This window comes from Suncus etruscus, chromosome 5, assembly GCF_024139225.1.
Source record: "Suncus etruscus isolate mSunEtr1 chromosome 5, mSunEtr1.pri.cur, whole genome shotgun sequence".
Lineage (NCBI taxonomy): Eukaryota > Metazoa > Chordata > Mammalia > Eulipotyphla > Soricidae > Suncus > Suncus etruscus.
Window position 1 is genome coordinate 14,930,903 of NC_064852.1, and position 25,485 is coordinate 14,956,387.

General features: G+C 44.6%; 1 protein-coding gene across 1 annotated transcript; it reads left to right on the forward strand.

Moving 5' to 3' along the window:
* Positions 1 to 3,208: 3,208 nt before the first annotated feature.
* ZBTB43 (zinc finger and BTB domain containing 43) lies at positions 3,209 to 23,032 on the forward strand. Its single transcript, XM_049774202.1, has 2 exons — positions 3,209 to 3,356; positions 21,449 to 23,032. The coding sequence occupies exon 2, from the start codon at positions 21,472 to 21,474 to the stop codon at positions 22,873 to 22,875; it is 1,404 nt and encodes a 467-aa protein (XP_049630159.1). The 5' UTR covers positions 3,209 to 3,356; positions 21,449 to 21,471; the 3' UTR covers positions 22,876 to 23,032.
* The last annotated feature ends 2,453 nt before the right edge of the window (positions 23,033 to 25,485 follow it).

Below are 25,485 nucleotides of genomic sequence, written 5' to 3' on the forward strand. Positions count from 1 at the left end.
AATATTTGCCATTAACTTGTAGTAGATGGCCTTGACTCTATTGAGAAAAGTTCCTTCCATTCCCATCTTGATAAGAGTTTTTATCAAGAATGGGTATTGAACCTTATCAAATGCTTTCTCTCATCTATTGATATGATTATGTGGTTTTTATTTTTCTTTTTGTTGTTATGATGTATTATGTTGATTGATTTATGAATGTTAAACCATCCTTGCATTCCTGGAATGAAACCAACTTGTTCATGATGTATGACCTTCTTGATGAGGCATTGGATCCTATTTGCTAGAATTGTGTTGAGGATCTTTGCATCTGTGTTCATCAGGGATATTGGTCTGAGTTTTCTTTTTTTGTAGCATCTCTGTCTGATTTTATATATATAAGTTATATAGAACAACACGTAGGTAAAACACTCTATGACATTGAGACTAAAGGTATCTTCAAAGAAAAAACAGCACTCTCCAAACAAGTGGAAGCAGAGATAATCAAATGGGACTATATTAAGCTGAGAAGTGTCAAAGGAAATAGTGTCTAGGATACAAAAGCCACCCACATAATGGGAGAAACTATTCACCCAATATCCATCAGATAAGGGGCTAATATCGAAAATGTACAAGATACTGACAGAACTTAATAAGAAAAAAATCTAACCCTATTAAATATGGGGAGAATAAATGAATAGACAATTTCTCAAAGAAGAAATACAAATGGCCAAAAGGCACATGAAAAAATGCTCCACATCACTAATCATCAGGGAGATGCAAATAAAAATAACAATAAGGTATCATTTCACACCACAAAGACCTGGCACACATCACAAAGAACAAGAACAATAAGTGCTGAGGGGATATGGGGAGAAAGAAACTCTTATTCACTGCTGGTGGGGATGCCGTTTTGTCCAGCCTTTATGAAAAGCAATATAAAGATTCCTCAAACAACTGGAAATTGAGCCTCTATATGATCCAGCTATACCACTCCTAGGAATATATCCTAGGAACAAAAAAACACAACACAAAAATGCCTTCCTTGCACCTATATTCATTGCAATGCTATTTACAATAGCCAGACTCTGGGGAAAAAACCAAGATGCCTTCAACAGATGAATGGCTAAAGAAACTGGGGTACATATACACAATGGAATATTATGCAGCTGTCAGGAGAGATGAAGTCATGAAATTTTCTTATACATGGGTGTACATGGAATATATTATGCTGAGTGAAATAAGTCAGAGGGAAAGAGATAGACACAAAATAATTTCACTCATCTATGGGTTTTAAAAAAAAAACAAAAGACATTATAATAAAAGGGGGGGGCATTGATGTGGTTCAGTAGGAGAGCTTTGGTCCTGCAAGTCTTAGATCCTGGATTCCTCCCCTCTGACATCCCTTATGCCCCCTCACCAGACCAGTTTTTTGGAGCCCCAATGACTTGGACAACAAATTCCTGTATCTGGCAGAAGAGGGGGGTCACATGACTATGCCTAATCCAATGACTAAGGAGATGGCTATGAAGAGTTTGAACCAGTTATGAATCATTTCCTCCAAATGGTTGAAGGTCTGAGTAAAACTAGGTTGTTGCTTTTTTGTTTTGTTTGTTTGTTTGTTGATCACACCTGGAGATGCTCAGGATTCACTAGTAGCTCTGAGTTCAGGAACCATTCCTGGTGTGATTTGCAAGACCATATGTGGTACCTGGAATTGAACCTAGGTCGGTTGTGTGCAAGGCAAGTGTCCTACTGCAGTACTATCATTCTGCCCCAGAAAACAGGTTTTTCTTACATGGTACCTAAAACAGGGTCAGAGATATTAGAATGCCCAAATAAGGAGCAATTGCTGGAGGCCTTTGTTTCAGAGTGTGGGTGACAGTTGGGTGTGAAAGAGAGGTTTAAAGGGTCAGAGATGTGGCTCAGTGGCAGGTTCCATCTCTCACACCACAGTTCAAAAATTAAAATGAAAAACTGGCTGAGCTTATTCTTTGCCTACAGGAGATAATTTTCTGTCCAGCACTGAATGATTCCCTGAGAACAACTAGGAGTGGCCTTCAGAGCATAGAGTTGGGGGTAGCCTCCACCCCACATACACCATTTCTGGACATGACTCCCACACATAAATAAACTAGTAAAATTTTGGAGGGGCTAAAGCACATATGTACTCTTGTAGCAGACTCTAACTCCTACTTCTGTGCTTTAGTATGTTTTCTTTGGTTTATTTTGCTTAGAAATGTCCTTGTAGAATTCTCTGAGAACCGCCCAGCCTCCTCTTAGAATTCAGAGAGCCTAAAGCCCAAGATACAACAGGGGCACAGGAGCTGGGACACAGCTTCTTAGCTAAAACTGGGGCAATGTTAAAGAAGTGGATGTGTCTGACTCTAGAACGTCATCCTTCATCCAGAACGTTCTTCATACGAATCCTTAGAGCAGCTGGATTCTGCTGGGTGTAATTCAGTTCTTCCGCAGAAAGGCCTAGAATCTAGGCCCTAGATCTCTAAAAGGTTCACAAGTGCAGGGCTGAATCCATCACTAAGTGGAGAGGGAAAAGATATGTCCATACAACTGGGTAATGCAGAGAGAGGAAAGGATGTGGGCCAAGGATTCCCCAAGCTGGGTTTCCCAGCTCTTGTGTCCCTGTTGTGTCTTGGGCTTTTAGATTCTCTGAATTCAGAGAGGAGGCTGGGGGTTCTCAGAGAATTCTACAAGGCCATTTCTAAGCAAAATAAACCAAAAAACAAACAAACAAACATACTGGAGGCAGCAGAAGCGCCCCTGGTTCCCCCCACCCCCGTTTTGCCATTCAGAAACTTGCCTATCAGTCACACACATCAGATAACAAGGATGCTGTCAGGTAACTTAGACCACAACACCAAGGCTAAGACCTACAGACTACAAGAAACAAGAAAACTTGACCCAATCCATCTCTACTTGACCCTTTGAGATAGAGGTCAACATTGGAAATAGATTTAGAACTCTCCAGTCAGCTCCCATCTTTTTCAAACCCCAAGGAAAAGAGTCAAAAAAAAAACAAAAAACAAAAAAAAGTCCCTCAAGCCAAGGACCCATCCGGGCTCTACTGCGCAGGCGCCAACTCCCCGGGAGCGACCTCTCTCTGGAGTCCAGCCTTCTAACGCCGGCTGCGCGTGCGCACATCGATGGTTACCTGCCGTGCCCCGGAAGCACTTGTCCCCGGGAGGGCGGGACCGGGAAGTACTTCCGGGGCGTGCGGTGCAGAACTGAGAACTGTGTCGGCGGCGGTTGCTTTTGGGGCTCCGGCTTCGGCTTCGGCTTGAACGGGCTTTGGCGTGGGGCGCCGGCGACGGAAAGGGGATCTCTCCGGGCAGGCTATGTGAATGTGGAGCCCGTCGCAGGTGAGAAAAGCTTCTGCGGGAGCCGCGAGGAGGGGGGTTCAGGATTGCTCCTGGGCCCGTTCAGGCCTCCCGGGATGCTTCCAGCCTCCTGCGCCCGCCTGGGCCCTGCGAGACTCCCTGTGGGGGGGACCCCCAAATTTCCCCCACCCATTGGCAACGTCTTACCCAAGGTCACCCTTTGGGCCCGGGACGCTTAGAGATCCGCCCCCAAGCCTCCCACCCACCAATTGGCATTTCTGGGGTGCTGTGGGTGCTGTATGACTCGACGCCCCGGGTTCGAATCCCGGCTTGGATTTTGCAAAAGGGGGTGACCCATCCATCCCCCCCCCAACCATATCCGTGAAGACCCTGCTGGGTGGGTGACTGTGTTTCCGTCCCTCCTTCCCCTGCCTTTTGCATTGCACCGCTGAGCTGTCAAATTTGGCATTTCTATCTTCTCGGAGTTTTGTTTGTTTGTTTGTTTGTTTTGGGGTCACACTCGGTGAAGCTCAGGGGTTCCTCCTGGTTCTACGCTCAGAAATCGCTCCTGGCAGGCTCCTCGGGGACCCTAGGAGATGCCCGGAATTCGAACCACCGACCTTCTGCATGCCAGGCAAATCCCCCCCCCCCCGAGCTGTCAAATTTTGCATTTTCATCTTCTGCACGCTCTCTCGGACCCGTGTCTGACACACACACCCCCAATCCCATTCATCTCACAGCTCCCATACCCCACCTGCTGCTGCGATCTAGCCTGTTTTGAGTCTTTTTTCACTTGTTTCTGCCGCTCCAGGCTGGGTTTGGGCTGGGCTAGGTGGGGCAAGGCCCGCCCGCCCGAACCTCCCTCTCTGAGCTATGGAAGTGACTCATGACCCCATGAAGCTGCCCACGCTTGGTGACATGCCCCGCGCTGAGCCTGGCTGGCAGTGTGGCCTCAGTTCTTGACAGGTGTCGTCGCCCCGCCTAAAATGCCTGGGTGCTGGTGGAAGATCTTGGACCCTTGCGCAGCAGAAGCAAGCAGAGAGGGGTCTTGGCCTTTGCCCTGACTGCTCCATCCTGCCTCCCCCTCTGTGCTCCCTCGATACCTAGGTTCTGGGGGGCCTGCTCTGAATGTTCTCCACTCCCTCCCTCACCCTCGGCTTCCCCGCGCCTTCCTGGACACAGGGCAGGGCAGGGGACGTGAGGGCTCTCCTCTGTCCTTAGCACTCGTGGAACTAGCCATGTGCTCTAGTTTTTGGGAGGTCGCCCAGAAACCGTAGTCTTGATGGAGCGCCCAGTTGTGTGAATGAAACCTAATCTTTCGGGGTTAGGGCGTTACTTGACAAAAAGTACCCGGTGTGGTGATAAGCCAGATACAGAGGAATAAATGGTGGATAGATAAATATCAGGGTTAGTGTCTAGACTTTGGATGCCCAAATTTTACCCTCCCCACACACACACACACACACACACACAAGTGGTCTTTGAGGTCCGGGAGGGTTTAGCCCCTGAGCACTCACGTGTGTGGCACAAGTCAGAGAACCCACAGTATGTGGGGTACTAAAGTAGACAAAGACAGGAGGAACTAGATAGGGTCAAAGGGAGTTTTTGGTCATTGAGTACTAAGTTTTCTTTTGAAATAATTAAAAAGTCTAGAGATGGATTGTGGTTGGCACTGTTGTAAGTGGACTCGAATGCCACTAATCATACACTTAAAAAGGGGGTTGATTTTTAGTTTCTTTTTTTTAATTTTCTGGTTCTGAGAATCAAACCCCAAGCTGTCTTACACATGAACGTCAACTGTGGTACCTGGGGTTCCTGTGGGGGTATGGGGACTCAGTGCTAGGTGGGCACTCTCTTTCTCTCTCTCTCTCTCTCTCTCTCTCTCTCTCTCTCTCTCTCTCTCTCTCTCTCTCTCTCATCCTCTCTCTCTTCCCCTCTCACACTCTCTCACACACGCACACACACACTTTACTCCTTCTCTCCTATCTCCCCATCTCCCTCCCTCTCAATCACACTTTCCCTCTCTTTCCCCATCTCACTCTGTCCCTCCCCAACTTGATGTTACAAAAACTGCTCATTGGAAAGAGTGGAATATACAAGCTCTTTGAAAATGTGGGATATTTTTTCCATCTTTCTTGGTGGTGCCAGGATCCAACCTCACTCTTGCAAAGCCTGCACTTTGCTTATATTTCTGAGCCATAGCCTCAGACCACAGAATGTGATTTTGAAGATTAATTCTGGTGCCAGAGAGAAAGCTAAGTGGACTTGGTTTGAGAGCACGTGGTTTGCTTTCAGGACACTTGAATTCCATACTGGAACTGCACGGTCCCCTGAGCACCACCAGAAGTGACACTTGAGCACCCAGAGCTTTTGAGCATCCACTGGATGTGCCCCACCCTCCCTCCAAACACATATGTTTTATTAGTGGGGTTAGTTAATGTGTTATGCCATGCCCAGTCATGCTCAGGGTCTACTCCTGGCTCTTTGTTCAGGGATCACGTCTAGTAGAGCTTAGGTGACCATCTCTACATGGTGCCAGGGATCAGTTCCTGTTTGGCTGCTTATAAGGCAAAGTACTTTAAAACTTGGAAGGTTTCTCTAGCACAATAATTTTTTAAAAAAACTAGTTCTGTAGCTTTTTGGGACAGGTAGCTTTTTTATTTTAGTTCTTTTAGTTCTGTGGATTTTTTTTTTAGCTTTTCTGTAGCTTTTTGGAATCTATGTTTATTGATCATAAAAATCTTGTCACAAAAAAAAAAAAAAAAGATCTTGTCACAGCCAAGATCTTTCAAAAGTTTAGGCAAAAGAATTTGTTAAAATCTTCCCTAAGTTTTCTCTTTGTATTTTCTATGTTCCTTGGATAGTGCATGAATCTGTTGCATAAGTGAGAACTTTGAGGAAGGTTTTATATTTTACATGAATAAAACCCAGAATTTTGGGGAGGGGGGAAGCCGTCTTATTCTCAAAACAAAATAATAATCTATGAAATAAATATATGTCTCCTGATGGGGAGGCATGCTTCATTTTATAATCTTATTTAGATTATCATGTATCTGTATGGAAGTGCATCATGCTTTCTTGGAAGATGTAGGACAGAGGGGCCTGAATGATAGCCAGCAAAGTAGGGTACTTGTCTTACATGAGGTCAACTCAGGTTGACTCATCAGCACTGCATGAGGTCCCCTGAGCCCCACTAGTGTAGAGCCTGGAGCAAGCCCAGAGTACTGCCAGGTGTGGCCCCAAAACAAAGATGGAGATTAATTACTACCATGGTGAATCTTAGATAATCTTGATTTTATGCACCACCAAAGAAAGAAAGCATCAGCAATTAAGCTGTGATATATATATTTATTTTAGCATCACTTAGGCTTTACAACTTAAACACTTAAAAGTGATCAATGCATGTAATAAAAACTAAGTTAAAGAAATTGACTTAACGGGAGGACAAAGCAGTAGCACAGCAGGGACAAAGTTTGCTTTGCATGCTCTCCGGGGGTCTCAAACTCAGCCCTCTGTACAACATTTTGTGGCCCTGCCCTAGAGGAATCTTTTTTTGTTTTTGGGTTACACACCCCAATGTTCAAGGCTTACTACTGACTTTGCACTCAAGGATCACCCTGACTTTGCCTCCTGCGGCCCGCAGGTAAATTGAGTTTGAGACCCCTGGTAGGCCCTAATATGGTCCCCAGCATCTCATATGGTTCCCCTAGCCTGCTAGGAGTGATTTCTGAGCACAGAGCCTGGAGAGACTCTTGAGTTCCACCGGGTGTGCCCCCCCCCCAAAAGAAAAAAGAAATCGACTTCAGTGTTTATTGAGCAACATGTGTGGACTGAGGAGATGGCTCAAAGGAATGGAGCACATGCTTTGCATGCAGGAGCCCCAGATTCTCTCCTCGGCTCCTCAAAACAAATACAGAAGCTTGACATTTCTTTCTTTTTTTTTTTTTTTTTTTTTTTTTTTTTGGTTTTTGGGCCACACCCGGTAACGCTCAGGGATTACTCCTGGCTATGTGCTCAGAAGTTGCTCCTGGCTTGGGGGACCATATGGGACACCGGGGGATCGAACCGCGGTCCGTCCAAGGCTAGTGCAGGCAAGGCAGGCACCTTACTTTTAGCGCCACCGCCCGGCCCCAAGCTTGACGTTTCTTCTGAATGTTTCAATTCAGAGTTGTATTTGTGGCTTCCTGGTTTTGTTTTGCTTTGCCAGGGATGGCAAGGCATCTTTCTCTACTGAGACCTACACTGGTCTTATATCAAACATTGATGAGGACTGGGGATATAGCATAAAGGGATGGAAGTGATGCTTTCACCTGCCCATCCTAATGTGATTGCAGAAAATCTAAACTATGGAGCCAGAGCGATAGCACAGTGGGGAGGGTGTTTGCCTTGCATGCGGCTGACCCAGGATTGACCCAGATTCAATCCCCAGTATCTTATATGAGCACCGAGCCAGGAGTAATCTCTGAGCGCCACTGGGTATGACCCCAAAAACCAAAAAGAAATTAAAAAAGAAAATGTAAACTATGCAATTTAAAATCAATTAAATATGTGCTATCATGATCAGTTTTGTTATTTTGTTTTTGTAGCACTCGGGATCAAACCTAGACCTTCACATGTACAAGGCAAAGGCTCTTCTCACTGAGCTCCATCCCTTTGTATCATTCTTTTTTTTTTTTTTTTTTTTTTGGTTTTTGGGCCATACCTGGTGATGGGGCTACTTCTGGCTATACGCTCAGAAATCGCTCCTGGCTTGGGGGACCATATGGGATGCCAGGGGATCGAACCGATGTCTGTCCTAGGCTAGTGCAGGCAAGGCAGACGCCTTACCGCTTGCACCACCGCTCCAGCCCCTCTTTAAATCATTCTTTTTTATTTTTTTTTTAATTTTTATTGTGGGGGCTGGACAGATAGCATAGAGGTAAGGCATTTGCCTTGCATGCATAAGGATGGTGGTTCAAATCCCGGCATCCCATTTGGTCCCCCGAACCTGCCAGGAGCGATTTCTGAGCTCATAGCCAGGAGTAACCCCTGAGCACTGCTGGGTGTGACCCAAAAACAAAATAAATAAATAAATAAATTTTATTGTGGCCAAAGTGAGTTTTGTATCATTCTTATGTTGTTGCTTTTTTTTTTTTACCTGACTTGTAACATGAGAGTAAATCGATATGTGTAGATAATAATTTTTTTTTTTTTTTTTTTTTTTTGTGGTTTTTGGTCACACCCGGCAGTGCTCAGGGGTTATTCCTGGCTCCAGGCTGGGGCCGGGCAGTGGCGCTAGAGGTAAGGTGCCTGCCTTGCCTGCGCTAGCCTTGGACGGACCGCGGTTGGATCCCCCGGCATCCCATATGGTCCCTCAAGCCAGGAGCAACTTCTGAGCACATAGCCAGGAGTAACCCCTGAGCATTACCAGGTGTGGCCCAAAAACCAAAAAAAAAAAAAAGAAAAGAAATTGCTCCTGCTCCTGGCAGGCACGGGGGACCATATGCGGCGCCCGGATTTGAACTGATGACCTCCTGCATGAAAGGCAAACGCCTTACCTCCATGCTATCTCTCCGGCCCCAGATAATAATTTTCTTGAAGTGAATAGTTTTCTACCTTTCTCCTTCTTACTTTCAGATTTGTTTGCTTCTTTTTGTTTTGTTCTGTTTTGGTTTAGGGGCCAAACCCAGTTGTGGCAGTTGTGGGTGGAAGTGGGGTTGTGGTTCAGTGGTAGAGCACATGGCAAAATATGTGAGATCCTGACATTGAATAAAACAAACAGTAGAACACCAACTTTGGTCAATGTCTATATAGTTTAAAATATTTGGGGGGGGGGTAAGAGAGATAGGAAAATTTTAAATCAGATTTTTGTTTTGTTTTTGGGGGGCATACTGGTGCTCAAGGTTACTCCCGGCGGAGTTGGGGGTGGGGTGCCAGGAATCAAATTCAGCCACTTGCAAAGAAAAAACACTTTTCCCCACTGTATTATTGCTCCAGCCCGTAAGTCACATTTTAAGGACTGGAGAAATCTATAGGGGATAAGGAGCTTTCCTTGCATGCATTTGACCCGCTTTGATTGTGGTCCTGCATATGCCCCCTGAACACCACCAGGTATGTATGCCCCAAGCTGTCCTCCTTCCAGATAAAAAACATATTACATTTCAAGGCCTTACTTAAAAGTTCAAAAGTTCAGGACAAATTCCACTGTGGTAATGGTAAACTCTGTGTTTCAAAAGGGAAGGTATTGTTCTGGTCACTAATACCTCACTTACCAGTCATCCTGTTATTACAATTACAATAAAGCTAAGGAAATGTTTTTAATTGCATACTCAGATTCATTAGAACCCAAAGTAAGAATCTGAAGTTATGGGCAGGAGATCTCAGAGGGCTACAATGTATTATGTGCTGGAGCTGCTGCTAGATCAAAGGCAGTACTGATCTTTGGAGTACCACCAAGAGCAATCCCTGAGCACCATTGGGCTTGGCACGCAAAATATCATTCATATTATAATGATACCAGTATCATTATTCATTGGGGAAATGGAAGTCAGAATCACACCATGGAAGGTAGCACTTCCATTAGGATGGCTTAAATGTAAGCCAGATAAGGCAGACAGTCACTACCTCTGACAAAGAAGCAGTGGGGCACTGGGCAAGTAGTTCAGCAATAGAGAGTTTGCTTTGCTTGTGTGAGTCCCTGGATTCACTCCTTTGGGCAGATATAGATTAGAGCATTGCAGGTGGATGGGCAAGAGACAGTACAGTGAGTAAGGCACTTGCCTTGCATGTGACCAACCTGTGCTTGGTCCCTGGCACAATATATGGTCCCATTAACCCTTCCAGGTATGGCAAAAAAAAAAAAATAATAGAAATAGTGCAGCTAGCTACTCTTAGGAATGTTAAAGCTGGAGAGACATTCTAAAGGTTTGTTCTCTGCTACCCTATGATCGATCCGTGAGCACAGTGATCCCTAGTATGTGAGGTGTAGGCCATTCCTATCCCCACCCACCCCCAAAATTTAAAAGTTACTACAGGGCTGGGAAGATAATGCATGTATTAGGTAGCATGCCTTACATCTGCCTCATCCCAGTTCAATTACCAGCACTAATTTGCTCCCTATCCTCACACTCACCGATCGTCACTGGGGGTGGCCCAAATGGTCTCCAACACTGAAAGGCCTGAGCAACACCATATTCTTGAGCTCTCACATTGAACCCCTTAGTTAGCCCAGAGTCACTAGGAGTGGCCCCCAGGATCCCCAACCACCACCTGGAAGGAAGTTCCCTCTCCACATATCAAGATCTACCTTGTAACTCAACAGTTTTACTCCTAGTCATATGCCCCTATAAAGCAAGCTCATATGATGTCTACAAATAAAACATGACATGAGTATTGAGAGTACAGCAGGTTGCACACAGCAGATGATTGTGGCATCTCATGGTTCCCAGAGCAACACCAGGAATGATCCCTGAATGCAGAGCCAGGAGTGACTCCAAAGTATCACTGGGTGTGATCCCCTCTCCTGAAAAAAAACCAAAAACTTTTATATGAATATCTGTAACAGCCCCAAACTGGAAACCACCAAATGTCATCACCGAAGACCAGATAAATTAAGTGTGGCATTGGATAATTAGGAATATTAGCTCATGATTATATATTGTGTATTATTGTAGTATGCCATTCTCTTTGGTAATAAAAATGAAGTACTCACAATATGGCTGAACCTTGAAAACCAGGTGCAAAAAGGCCACGACTTACATGCTTTCACTTACATAAAACGTCCAGACGAGGATGGGCAAAGACAAGTTTGGTCACTTCTAGGAAGCACAAGAAGAAGGAGAATCCTTAATTGGATTTTTAGGGGTACAAAATTCTAACATATTTTTGTGATGGGTACTTAATTTGTCATTGGTCCGTTGACTTGCATCTCTTCGTTGCATTTGAATTGTCTCGATAAAGCTGTTCAGAAAAATGAAGGGCCTAAGAGATTGAACAGGGGGAAAGACACTTGCATGTAGCTGACCTAATTTGATCCCCAGAACTAGAGTCAGGCCCAAAAGATGACTCAAAGGGAGTCATCTTTCTTTTTTGCTGGAGTGCAAGAAATTCTTAGACCTGATTCATTTCATATTATCTATCCATTCTCTGTTTTTCAAAGTATACTTGTGACATCTTATCTGTAGCCACTAATTCAGACTTCTGGTTTTAGTCCTTCAACAGATTCTCTTTACTGAACGTATCTCTTAACATGTCATTACAGTTTTTAGTCCTTTCCCTGCCAAAACTCAAACTTGGGGCTGGAGAAGTAGTACAGTGGGTATAGTGCTTGCTTGTTTTGCATGCAGCCAGTCCAAATTCAGTCCCCAACACCCTTATGCTCTTTCAAGTCCTGCCAAGAGTGATCCCTTATGGAGGAAATTCTGGGGCTCTCTGGTTGGCTGGTTTTTTCTTTTTTTAAAAAAATATGTCTTTATTTAAACTGCTTGATTACAAATATGATTGTAGTTGGGTTTCAGTCATGCAAAGAACACCACCCTTCACCAGTGCAACATTCCCATCACCATTGTCCCAGATCTCTCTCCTCCACACCTCACCCCCGCCTGTACTCTAGACAGGCTTCTACTTCCCTTGTTCATTCACATTGTTATGATAGTTCTCAATTAGTCAATTCTCTAACAACACTCATCACTCTTTGTGGTGAGCTTCATGTAGTGAGCTGGACCTTCCAGCCCTCCCTTCTAATTGGCTGGTTTCCTGTGAATTGATGGCTGCTGCCTGTAGTTCATGATATTCACTGTGTTTGTATTTGTGGCGACCCTGGAATGGACGGGTCAGTAGCAAGGATTAGTGCACAAGAAACTAGACAGAGTCACGGGAGAAAGCATTTTGATCAGGGTTATTGAGCAGCCTCTTGGATCTTCCTGAACCAGCCAGGCATCTAGCTTCCGCTTTCCCTGCCACTTGTATTAACCAGTGATTTAACATAAATCACCTGAGGGTCAGAGTGGACATAATTAAGGGTACTTGTCCTAATCAACTTAGAAAGCTGAAAGGAAAAGGGAAACGTGCTTTTACAGGTGTATGACAACAATCCCTGTGTACTGATCCAGGAGTAAACCCTGAGCATCACAAGGTGTGTCCCAAAAACTAAAGGGGAATATACTCAAAATCAGCCTTTACCTGGGCTGTTTGGCTTCCCCTTTCAAGTGGCTTTTCCCTTCTCCCTTTCATAGGGAAGGACACACAGGTTATTTTCCTGGAGAATGTCACTGGGTGAGCCTCTGAGATGCTTTCTGCTGGTAACAGGGCTATATTCTGGGATCTTGCCCTCAGTTTTGTAGGTCAGAAAATTATTCCTCAGGAACTGGGGAAATAGCTCAAAAGACAAAAGTACAGAGAGCACAGAGTGTACAAAGAGCCCTGATTCGGATCCTAGTACAACATAGTTCTCTGGTCTCTTCCAGGAGTAGACCCCAGCCCTGCAAATGTGGGCCAGAAATGAGTAAATGAATACATTTGCTTATGTATTGCAATTTTCTGTTTTGTTACAAAATAATTTACAAACCAAAAACATTACTTTGTTCTGGGGCCATACGTGGTGGTACTCGTACTCATGGCTTACTCGACTCGGTGCTCAGAGATCACTCTGACTGGGCTCTGGAGATCATAGGTGGTTCTGCAGATTGATCCCAGATCCTTTGTGTAAAAGGCAAGTGCCCTCTATCCACTGGGCCTCAACACCTACAAACCAAAGCTTTTAAATTATTCTTAAATATAGTAATGCTTTAGAGGCAACCAGTTTAGTTGGGTCAGCCCTTTTGTGGAGCGAGTTGTTTGGGGACCCTCCATTGTATGCCTGAATGCTGAGAGAATCAGATGTTTACTCCTTCCCGGATATTCACAGAGAACAATGACTGGGACTGGGGGCCTGGAAAGCTTGAAATCTGTGGATTTTTCAGTGTTGGGGAAATTGGGTTACTGGGCCCTTGTTTTATGCATTGGTCCAGCTGGCAAGATGCATTATCTTTGTCTCTTGAGATGGTAATTGAATCCCACCCTCTCACATCAAGGGTCTTTTTTTTTTTTTTTTTGGTTTGGGAACAATGCTGCTCCCTGCACTATGTTCAGGCGATTGCTCCCTGGTGGTGGTTGTCAGGACCCATAGGGTTCCATGGTTCAAATCTGTGCCTTTGCTAACAAAGCAGGCTCTCTAGCCGTTGAACTGCCTCCCAAGCTCTTGTATCTTTTTTTTTTTTTTTTTTTTTTTTTTAATTCCTGTTGAGGCAACATGCAACCTTTGGTATCCTAGTGCAGGCACCACTGAATGTTGCAACCTGACCCTTTGCCCTCCCAGCCTTCAACTCCAGGCTTTCCTAATGCTTCCTTTGCTGGCATTGATGCTGCTGTGCCAGGATTGCCTGCTGGACTAGGGAGAGTTTGAGGGGCTTGTCTCTCTTTGGTCTGACTCCATTGATACTGGGCCTTTAGTTCTACTCTGTGGTCTGTAGAAACTATTCCTTAGTTTCTAGGACCTGAGCCAATATTACCATGTTTTTTCGATTATTTTGGGTAGTATGTGGTATAAGGGAAGAATTACATGCTGTCCTCAAGTCTTCCTTTTTATTCTGGTGACACCAAAATTTATAGCGACAAGCTATATTTAACTAGAGTATTATGAGGTCCCTTCTAAATTGCGTGTGTGTGTGTGTGTGTGTGTGTGTGTGTGTGTGTGTGTGTGTGTGTGTGTGTGTGTGTGTGTGTGTAATTTTTATTTTTGGTGGGACTTCAATCAGACTTTGTTTTTCAATAATGGGTGTAGGTTTTTGTCTCCCCTTCCAAGTGATAAACATTAGATGGCAACATTTCTTTAATATTTTAGAAATCTCCCTATCTCCCTACCAATACCCCCTCTACTTTACAAGTGATTATCGTTGTTAAATTGTATAGAAACTAGCTGGTGTGTGTGTGTGTGTGTGTGTGTGTGTTTAAGCACTTGTGGCCTGTGGGATTTCTGTGTATATAATTATATGCTATAGATTATTGATTTTCATATGCTGAACTATTCTTGCATTCCAGGAAGAAATCCCACTTAGTCATGGAGTATATTCCTTTCAGCATGCTGCTGAAGTATTTGTGGTATAGTAAAAAAATGTGTTTGCTCTTGGCACAAAGCTCTAATTCTTAGACTCCTCTGAGTGATAAGCCTTTTGTTATTCACGATTCCTCTTTTTTTAACTTGAGAATTTATATTGGAATTTTTTTTTTTTTTTTTTTTTTTTTGGTTTTTGGGCCACACCCGTTGACGCTCAGGGATTACTCCTGGCTATGCGCTCAGAAGTTGCTCCTGGCTTGGGGGACCATATGGGACACCGGGGGATCGAACCACGGTCTGGTCCGTCCAAGGCTAGCGCAGGCAAGGCAGGCACCTTACCTTTAGCGCCACCGCCCGGCCCCTATATTGGAATTTTTATATGCCATAATGGACACTTACACCAATTTAGGTGGGTCTCTAGATAGCAGCCAGATGGAATGAAAGGTTGCCAGAAAGACCCAGTTGGAGCTGGAACCTTAAGTCCCTCTCCATGACTTCCTGAGAGAAATGAGTTGCATATTAATAAACTCCACATTTAATACCTTTAGAATGAACAGATCAGGCGAACTTCCAGATGAGTGATTACTTTGAGGTGGAAGGTAGTGTACATGAGCATCAAAGGGCCATCTCTTCCCCCAGGCTCTTGGCTTATCGAACTAGTTATGGAAACAGAGTGAGTGAATAATCAGAAATATGGGGGTCCTGGGGGATTTTATGTGATTTTGGTGCTAGGGTCTCACTCCTAACACTACTAAAGAGACCATTCTATTGTGTGTGCCCAGTGCCTCCATTGTCTCCGATCCCTGGAGAGCTTTCAGGGGAGAGGAAGAGGGTAGGTTGAGTCAGCCAGCAGAGTTCAAGGGCTACTTCTGGCTCTGTATGTAGGAGTCACTCCTGGTTACTTGTTTCGGGACACTAGGTGGTACTGGGGATCAAACAAGGATCCATTTCATGCATGGCTAGTTCCTTTACTATCTTTGGTTTTGGTCTTTATTGGAGCCTCTTCCACCTTTATTGGTGGCCTCCTAAGTGGTACATACTCAGGAGGCCTGGGAGCTCCTCCCAGCAATTCCTCCACCTAGCTGAGTCAGAGAGATTCATTTCAGGGGCTCATCAGGTGGTGTCACTCTAAGTGACCTAGACCTAGACATCTAGGTCTAGCAGGGATTGGTCTGTAATGTTCTATGATCAGATGGGCTGGTTGCTTACAAGGTCTGTGCCTTAACCCCTGGACACTCTAGCCCTGTCTTTCTATTTCTTGTGTACATGTTTATAAGCTCTGAACTTTTCTCTGAACATTGCTTTTGTTTTGTTTTGTTTTGGGTTTTTTTTGGGTCACACCCAGTGGCGCTCAGCAGTTACTCCTGGCTCTGCGCTCAGAAATCACTCCTGGGAGGCATGGGGACCATATTTGAACCACCGTCCATCCTGGACCGGCTGCGTGCAAGGCTAACGCCCTACCATTGTGCTATCTCTTTGGCCCCTGAACATTGCTTTTGCTTCATTCTATACATTTTGTTATGTTGTTTTCATTTTAATGTACTTTTTTACTTGTCCTTACTTGCAAATGAAGAGTTTGTTGCTTAATTTTTCACCTTATTCTGTGATTTCCTGTTATGTTGGGTTCTTTTAAGTTTCTTTTTGTGTGTGTGTGAGTAGAAAAAATACTTGTGTTTTCAGTCTTTATTGAGACTTGTTGAGTTCAAAACTGAAGAATGTTTCATATGGACTGGAATGAAGAAATCTGTATTTGTCTGTTAGATAGAGCTGATTGGTAATGTTGTTTAGGTTCTCTCCTTATAGATCTGTTTAATTTTCTTCGTTGGGGTAATAGGCTCCCAATGACGGTGTTCACTGCCAGTGTGGGGGCATTTATACTGAGCCTTGATCTGAGGCCTCCCCCCCCTTCCATTGATAGTGAGGTAGGATCCTTTCTCATACTATAGAGAAGTTTCATTCTTCAATTTTGTTCCTGTTACTCCTTAATTTTTGTTGTTTTGTTTTGGGGCCACATGTGGTGGTGCTCAGGGCTTACTCCTGGCTTAGTGCTCAAGGATCCGCTCCTGGCAGTCCTCAGGGGTTCATCCTTGTGAGGCTCGGGACCATATGGGGTGCCAGGAATTGAATCAGGTGGGCTACGTATAGGACTAGCACGCCACCCAATGCATTATTTCTCCAGATTCCTTTGCTCCTATTTTTGCTTCTTATATATATATTTTTTTTTTGTTTGTTTGTTTTTTTGTTTTTGGGCCACACCCGGTAACGCTCAGGGGTTACACCTGGCTATGTGCTCAGAAGTTGCTCCTGGCTTGGGGGACCATATGGGACACCTGGGGATCGAACCGCGGTCCGTCCAAGGCTAGCGCAGGCAAGGCAGGCACCTTACCTTTAGCGCCACCGCCCGGCCCCCTGCTTCTTATATTTTACCTCTTGTTAGGTACCTTCATGTTGATAATGATTGGACTTTTAAAATAATAACCTTTTGACTTAAAATCTATTTTGTCTGATTACATAGAGGCATCATAGCTCTCTTGTCTTCCTTTTGCAAAGAATTTTTTTCTGGGCCTGACAATAGTGCAGTGGGTAGGGCATTTGCTTTGCACACGGCTGACCTGAGTTTGATCCTCAGAATCCCATATGGTCCCCCGAACCTGCCAGGAGAAACCCCTGTGTGCCAGCGGGTGTGGCAAAAATTATTTTTCTATTACTGACTTTCAATCTCTTTGTACTTAAAGTGTGTCTCATTTTATGATTTAAGGTCTTGTTAAACATGATTTCCTTGAAGGACTGGAGAGATAGTATAGCAGGTAAGGCATTTGTCTTGCTTTGAGACCCATCTGGATTTGTTCCCTGGAATCCCATGTGGTCCTCTGATTCCCTCCAGGAGTGATCCCTGATTGCAGAGCCAGAAATCAATCCTTAACACTGCCCATTGGGGGTAGAGGTAGTAAACGATAACTGGTGGAAAAGTGGTTGTTGTTTTTTTAATGTGTGTTTTATTAAATTTATTTCCCTCTCTCTACCTAACAGTTTTAAAAAATGTGCAGTGATATTTAACAGGAAGTGTTTAGCCATATACAGTTCTCAGAATTGACAAGTCTCTGGACTGTACTTGTATATAGCTCACTTTGCCTTTTGAAATTACTGGTAGAATTTGTTCCCTGGTCTATTTCTGTTTCAATTGGGGCGGTAGGTTGGATGGAGGTTGGGAGTACTGGGATCGAACCTGATTCTGGGGTCCTAGCCAGAATCTTGTGCATGCAAGGAATGTCTTCTACCACTTGATCACACTCTTGCCCTTGAATTGTTATTAAATGTTTTAAGAGGCATCACGAAATAAGTTAGCACACTATTCTAAATATTTCTTTTTTTTTTTTTTTTTTTTTGTGTGTGTGTGTGGTTTTTGGGTCACATCCGGCAGTGCTCAGGGGTTATTCCTGGCTCCAGGCTCAGAAATTGCTCCTGGCAGGCACGGGGGACCATATGGGGCGCCGGGATTCGAACCGATGACCTCCTGCATGAAAGGCAAACGCCTTACCTCCATGCTATCTCTCCGGCCCCTATTCTAAGTATTTCACCTTACCTCTCTATAATTACAGTCCTAGGTGGACATTAGAAGAGGTGGATTGATGTAAGAAAAGGGCCATAGCTATTCCAGTCAGGCAGTCTTAGATTAAAATCCCACCCTAATAAAAAGCCTTGGGAAAATTATAGCTGACCTTCAGAATGGCTGCCCCTACATTGGCTGAGTCATCAGGAAGAATTCGTGGGGAGGGTGCATGGGGGAATCCCAGCTCCTCAACCTAGTAATGACTCAGGAGATACTGGTTTCTTCCCGGCATCTCTCCCTGTCTTTCTTTCTTTCTTAGATGGCTTTTGGTTTGTTTGATTCTGTTACCTGGCCCTTATTACCTGACCTTGTGTTCATCGATGTTGAGGTGTCAGGTGACGAAGAGCACAGATAAACCTGTTGGACTTTTTGGTTTGTTTTAACGTATTGAGAACAAAGAAGCTTGGGCTCTAGTTCACTATTTCACCTCATTCAGTGAGGCTCTAGTTCACCTCGCTGATGTTGATAGCAGTTGTCCCCAATGCTGAGGTTCTGACTCTTCCAAAGTATTTACAGTAGCTATACAGGTCCACCTTCTTATTTGGAGGGGCACACCCACCTGTGCTAGGGGTTTCTTCCTGACTCTGTGTCCAGAGGTCATTTCAGATAATGCTTGGGGTATCTGGGGCCTCAGTTAGAACCTGGGTCAGCTCTGCAAAGCACACTCCATACCCCACTGTACTATTGCTATGTTTCCATTAGGGTTCCTTATTCTTTGTTTTGTTTTGGGGCCACACCTGTCGGTAGTCAGGGTTTACTTTTTGCTCTGCCACACACAATGCCATATCCATTGCTTCAGAATACCATGCCCAATCTGTGACTAAGTCTTGTGTGGAATGGGTCTGTTGGGTGGTTTGGCTTGTGTTTGTTTCTATTATCAGCCATTTCTGCACACCTTGGCACACTCATATGTGGCTATTTAGCACAGCATACAACCTGGGAACTCGGGAATCACACTGCTGGTAGGAATCCGGATCCCAGGTTGGCTGCCTGCAAGGCAAGTGCCAAATCCACTATATTATGTCTCTGGCCCTCTTTTTTGTTTTTGTTTTTGGGTCACACTCGGCGGTGCTCAGGGGTTACTCCTGGTTCTGTGCTCAAAAAATAAATCGCTACTGGCAGGCTCAGGGGATCATTTGGGATGCTGGGATTCGAACTACCATCTATCCTGAATTGGCTGCTTGCAAGGCAAACGCCCTACCTACTGCTGTGATATCTCTCTGGCCCCTGTTTCTTTTCTTTTTGTTTGTTTGTTTCTTCGTTTTGTTTTGTTTCCGGCCACACCTGGTAATGCTCAGGGGTTACTTCTGGCTGTGCACTCAGAAATCGCTCCTGGCTTGGGGGACCATATGGGATGCCAGGGCATCAAACCTTGGTCCATCCTAGTCTAGCACAGGCCAGGCAGATGCCTTACCGCTTGCGCCACTGCTCTGTCTGGCCCGTTTCAACGTTTAAGTGCAAACCGAGTTTGTTTAGTAACAATAATAATATTTACTACCTTCTTTCAGATAGAATACCTCCCTTCCTATTTTACTATTTTATTCTTAATCATATCAGAAATTCCTAAGGACTAAGGGTGGAGAGCAAGTAGAGAAGTCCACAGGGAGTGAGTACCCCCTGCAGCTAAGGGATGAAAGGTGTGGGTTCCCCTCCAGCCCCTACCACTAAACTTGTGATTCTTGCTAATGTCCTCTCTTTGTTTCCTAATGTTAACTTTCATGTGTTTTCTCTTCTTTCCACAATTCCATCCTTATTCCTTTACTCCAGTGTGGCAAACGAGTCTAAGGCCTTTTAAAAGTTTATGTCCAAGCCAGAGATAGCACTGGGGTTAAGGTGCATGCTTTTGCATGTAACTGACCCCGGCTCCATCCCTGGTACCATTTGTTCCTCAAGTACTTCAGGGTGGGCCCTTGCCCACCTGCCAATTGGCTGAGAATTGCTAAGAGGAGCCCTTGGTCCTCATGAGCACTGCTTGGGGAGCTCCCTCCTGTCCTCTAAAAATCCTGTCTGGGCAGCCACTGATATGTCCCATGGCTGCTGCCTTGTCAAGCTCATCAGCTCAGCTTCACTGATCCTGGAATTCCTGCAGCATTGCCACATCTCCAAAATTTTTAATTTTGACGTTTCAGTAGCAACACACCAACTTAAGATGTCGAAGTCGGGGGCCCGGAGAGATAGCACAGCGGCGTTTGCCTTGCAAGCAGCCAATCCAGGACCAAAGGTGATTGTTTCGAATCCTGGTGTCCCATATGGTCCCCCGTACCTGCCAGGAGCTATTTCTGAGCAGACAGCCAGGAATAACCCCTGAACACCGCCGGGTGTGACCCAAAAACCAAAAAAAAAAAAAAAAATGTCAAAGTCGAATAGAAGCCACCAAAAGTCAACAAACCAACCCAAATAACACTGAATGCTCAGCTAGTAACAAAGCAGCTTAATATACCTTCTGACAATGACTTAATGACCCTATTGTGAGATATAATGATTTTCACAGATTTCCTCTTACTGAAATTTTTTTGATAATTTCATTATTATATAGCTGTAACTGGTGATATAAAGCAAAGTATTTTGTGTCTGCTGAGGGTGCAGGCTTGGGGGGTGGGGTGGGAAAAGGGGGACGATGGTCGAGGAAATATTACACCAGTTGTGGAATTGGTCTTGGAACATGGAATGCCAGAAAACAACTATATGATGAGCAACTTTGTAAACAGCCATGTTTAAATAGAGTAAAAACAAATTTTCTTTCTGATTGTGTCAGGGCTGGGGAGAGAACCCAAAAAACCCGAGTATTTGTTTTTCTTTTGCTAGCCCCGAGGCTCAATTCCTGCATTACGTGTTATTTCCCACCCCCGCCCCCCCCCCACATCTTGGTATAGACCTTTGACCCCAACACCACACCTGGTTCAGACACTAACTAAGCTGTCAGGCCTGCACAACACATCTGCTTATTGCTAGGAGTGTGCACCGCCCCTCCCCCAGCTATCTAAGCACTGCTTCAGATCCCCTCCAAAAAACAAAACCGTGTCTGTATTGAAGGATCCCACCCTGCACTTCATACATAGGAAGCATATGCTCTACTGTTGAACTACATCCCCTGCAGACTTTCTATCATTTTGGAAATCAGAATTCTCTCATTGTTGGTAGGCATTGTGTTTAACTAGAAATGTTGGTTTTACGTGTGGGGTTTTACAGTTTACAGTCTAATCTCTGTGGATTCTTTTCTTTCACTCACTCACACACAGACAAAATCAAGAGTTAATCTCTTAAAAGTGTGGTGGCTGGTCCCTCCTTGTGACATATTCCTCTGCAAGCCTGGCTTTGAAAGTGAAGGTTCCACCCACTAGACAAGATGACTTCGTGGAATTCTGAATCTCTCTCAGTTGACTTGATGAAAATGAGTTTGTCTTTGGGCTGGAAGCAATACTAATTGTCCTTTTTTTTTTTCTTTTTTTGTAGCACTGAATAAGATTTGTGATGAAATGGAGCCTGGAACAAACTCTTTTCGAGTAGAATTTCCTGATTTTTCCAGCACCATTTTGCAGAAACTAAACCAGCAGCGTCAGCAAGGACAATTATGTGATGTCTCCATTGTTGTCCAAGGCCACATTTTCCGGGCACACAAGGCTGTTCTTGCTGCCAGTTCACCCTACTTTTGTGACCAAGTACTCCTGAAGAACAGCAGGAGGATTGTTTTGCCTGATGTGATGAACCCAAGGGTATTTGAGAACATTCTTCTTTCTAGTTACACAGGACGTCTGGTAATGCCGGCTCCCGAAATTGTTAGTTATCTAACAGCTGCAAGCTTCCTCCAGATGTGGCATGTGGTGGACAAATGCACAGAGGTATTAGAGGGGAATCCCACTGTGCTCTGTCAGAAGCTTAATCATGGCAGCGACCACCAGTCTCCCAGCAGCAGCAGTTACAATGGCCTGGTGGAGAGCTTTGAGTTGGGCTCTGGGGGCCATTCGGACTTCCCCAAGACCCAGGAACTGAGGGATGGAGAGAACGAAGAGGAAAGCACCAAAGACGAGCTGTCATCTCAACTCACCGAACACGAGTACCTCCCCAGTAACTCCTCCACTGAGCACGACCGACTGAGCACAGAGATGGCAAGCCAGGATGGGGAGGAGGCAGCCAGCGACAGTGCCGAGTTCCACTACACCCGGCCCCTGTACAGCAAGCCCAGCATAATGGCACACAAGCGTTGGATTCATGTGAAGCCCGAGCGCTTTGAGCAGGCGTGTGAGGGCATGGACGTGCACGCTCCCTACGACGAGCACCAGGTCACCGAGTCCATCAACACCATGCAGACGGAGCACTCCATCCAGCCTTCCGGGGTGGAGGAAGACTTCCACATCGGGGAAAAGAAGGTGGAAGCAGAGTTTGATGAGCAGGCAGACGAGAGCAACTATGACGAACAGGTGGATTTCTATGGCTCTTCCATGGAAGAGTTTTCTGGAGAACGGTCAGAGGGGAATGTCCTTGGCCACAGGCAGGAGGCCGCCCTCGCTGCTGGCTACAGCGAGAACATCGAAATGGTAGCTGGGATCAAAGAAGAAGCTTCTCACTTGGGTTTCTCAGCCAGTGACAAGCTCTATCCGTGTCAGTGTGGGAAGAGTTTTACTCACAAGAGCCAGCGAGATCGACACATGAGCATGCACCTCGGTCTCCGGCCCTATGGCTGTGGTGTCTGTGGGAAAAAATTCAAGATGAAGCATCATCTTGTGGGCCACATGAAAATTCACACGGGCATCAAGCCCTATGAGTGTAATATCTGTGCAAAGAGATTTATGTGGAGGGACAGTTTCCACAGGCACGTAACTTCTTGTACCAAGTCCTACGAAGCTGCAAAGGCTGAGCAGAATACAACTGAGGCGAACTAAAAATAGGGTCTGGCCCTTGAGTGGCAGGCACAAAAATAAACTATGGTAATTATGCAAATCTGGGCACAGATGATGCGTGCTACTTGCTATTATAAGAGAAGCCTAAAAAAAAGTAAAGGAAGATATTTCGGAAAGACCAGCTCTAAGTAGGCCAATTAAAAAATCTAATCCCATAAATCTGTTTGTTCCAGTTCTGGCCTGAAGTGGCTAATGGGGGCCAGTAACCCACCTCCCAAAAGGCAAGGCCAGTCTTCGGGCCCACTGAGGTCGCACAGGCAGACTTGGTTCTAGAGATACCTGGGAACTGAACTCCAGTTAGCCTCTTCCATTTGAGGTGGCAGCAATTTCTCATCTCTTACAAGATCATGTTGAAATTTTATTTTGCTCTTACTAAAGATTACTTAGATGATAAAAAAAAACAATTTGACAGCTGCTTCCCTGAATGCAAAGCTACTTATGTAAAAGCTACAAATAATGTGATCCCTTAGATGCGAAGTTAATTAACCAAGCTCACTTGCTGGTTTTATTCTTTCTAAAAGGTTTTTTTTTTCCTTTTTGGGGCCGGAGAGATATCATGGAGGTAAGGCGCTTGCCTTTCATTTAGAAGGTCAGCAGTTCGAATTCTGACATCCCACATGGTCCCCTGAGTCGGCCAGGTGCGATTTCTGAGCGTAGAGCCAGGAGTAACCCCTGAGCAAAGCCGGTGTGACCCAAAAAACAAAATATATATATATAAAAGTTTTTCTTTTTAATTAAAACTGTGGTGCCACTAAGAGCATGACATTCTAACTATGAAAACAGTGAATGGTACAAGCTTCCATTTCTGTCAGCTGCCACTGTCCCAATGCTGATAAGGCAGAGGTTTTTTTTTTTGTATTTTAGTTCTAACATTTAGTTTAAACAAATGTAACTGGTTGGCGTGCTCTAGGGCTCAAGGGAGGGGGTCTTTCTAATAACTGGGGTGCTTTCCTAAACCTTCTTTGTGAATGATAGCATCTGCACAGTGGGACCGGCCTAGTGGCTAGTGGAGGGGTCTGGCCTGCCCTGCCATGAGAGTGAACATGGCACCTTTGCCAGCTTGGGTCATGCTGCTTTCCAAAGAGGTCAGTCAGTTGCTGACCACAGTGGGAAAGAGCCAGAAAAGTCGAGGCTGAATTACCTATGAAATGTCAGGTTACTTTGGGTGCTACAGTGACTCTGTCTGAGCAAGAGTTGCCCAGTAGCAGAACTTTTGAGTGACAAGTTATATACTTGAGAAGGAAATTAAAAAAAAAAAAAAAAAAAAAAAAAATGCCCAAGAACAAGATTCTTGAAAATACACTGGTATGGGAGATGTTTTTTTTTAGAGGGGGAGGGGTAAACTGAAACAAATCCTGCCAAGTCTTGGCGTGGAATGTTTTTCAGGGGGTTAGGGAGAGAGATACTTTTAGAAAGGAGCCTACAGATTCATGGACTCCTGCTCCCAAATCATAGCTGAAGCTGCATTCATATGCATTCATACAAGTCCATATGGCTGTACCAGAAAAGCAGCAATTCTGAGACCTTTTCTGCCCATCACACCATTTGAGGTTCAAAAGAAAGCATATATTCAGGATCCTTTTTAAGCTATGTAATATACCTTGAAATACTATATTACCAGGGTAGGACAGGGTGCTACTATCTGTCAATTTTTCCATAAATATACTGACCTGTTAGTTCTGAATGATAACTTTTTTTCCCCTTAAATAAGAATAGCTTTTGGATTAGGGGTAAAATTTTGTTTTAAAAGTTTGGCTTTGCTCTGATGTGATTGACATTGCTGGCAAAGGCCTCTGATCCTCGAGTTCCTACCAGACAAGGCTTTTTACTTGTTCAGTGAATGAAAACTGTCTGGAAAAGGGAAAGCAAATACTTAACTTACCAGTTAACTCTTGTAATCAATATTACAAAACAGGGATCTCTTCATTAACACTGTATCATTCTTGATATATATATATATAAGCACTTTGTATTTAAAACTTTATTATAAATATAAATATATATATATATATATTGATTTTTAACCTAGAAACTAGATATTACCTCTTGGTTGTTTGCCACCTTAATATCCTCGTAAGTGTTGAGACTTTACTAGTTAACAGTCCCTTTCCTCTGTGTACCTGAAGTGTATAGAGGGGACTGTATAATCAAGCTCAATTGCTCCTTCTCTTTTTCTTCTGTAAGAAGCCAGTGGGTTTTAGGTATGAGCCTAGCCTGTTAAGTGTGGGGAGAAATTTGTATTGCTCCCACTAATTTTAGTACTAAAGCAGTGATGTCCCTTTTGTTCTGCTAAATTATCTTCCAGATAGTCTTTCAGGGATCATGTGGGTGGCCTAGAACCAAGATACATGTCCCCTGCTGAGTGTGACCCATGCTTCTTCAGTCCCACTGGGAAAGGGCTCCAAGGCACCGCTGTGGTGTTTCATACTAGTACTTCCATGGGGTCTTTAAGCTGAGATTGGCACAGCCTCATAAGCCACTTGATACAGAGTAGGTCTCGCCGTCAGAGGAAGGTCAGACTGCTGGAGCCTTTCCTCTCAGCCTTCCCAGCCCCTGCCATTGATTCTGACTTCTAGCTCTCCCTTTGCTCCG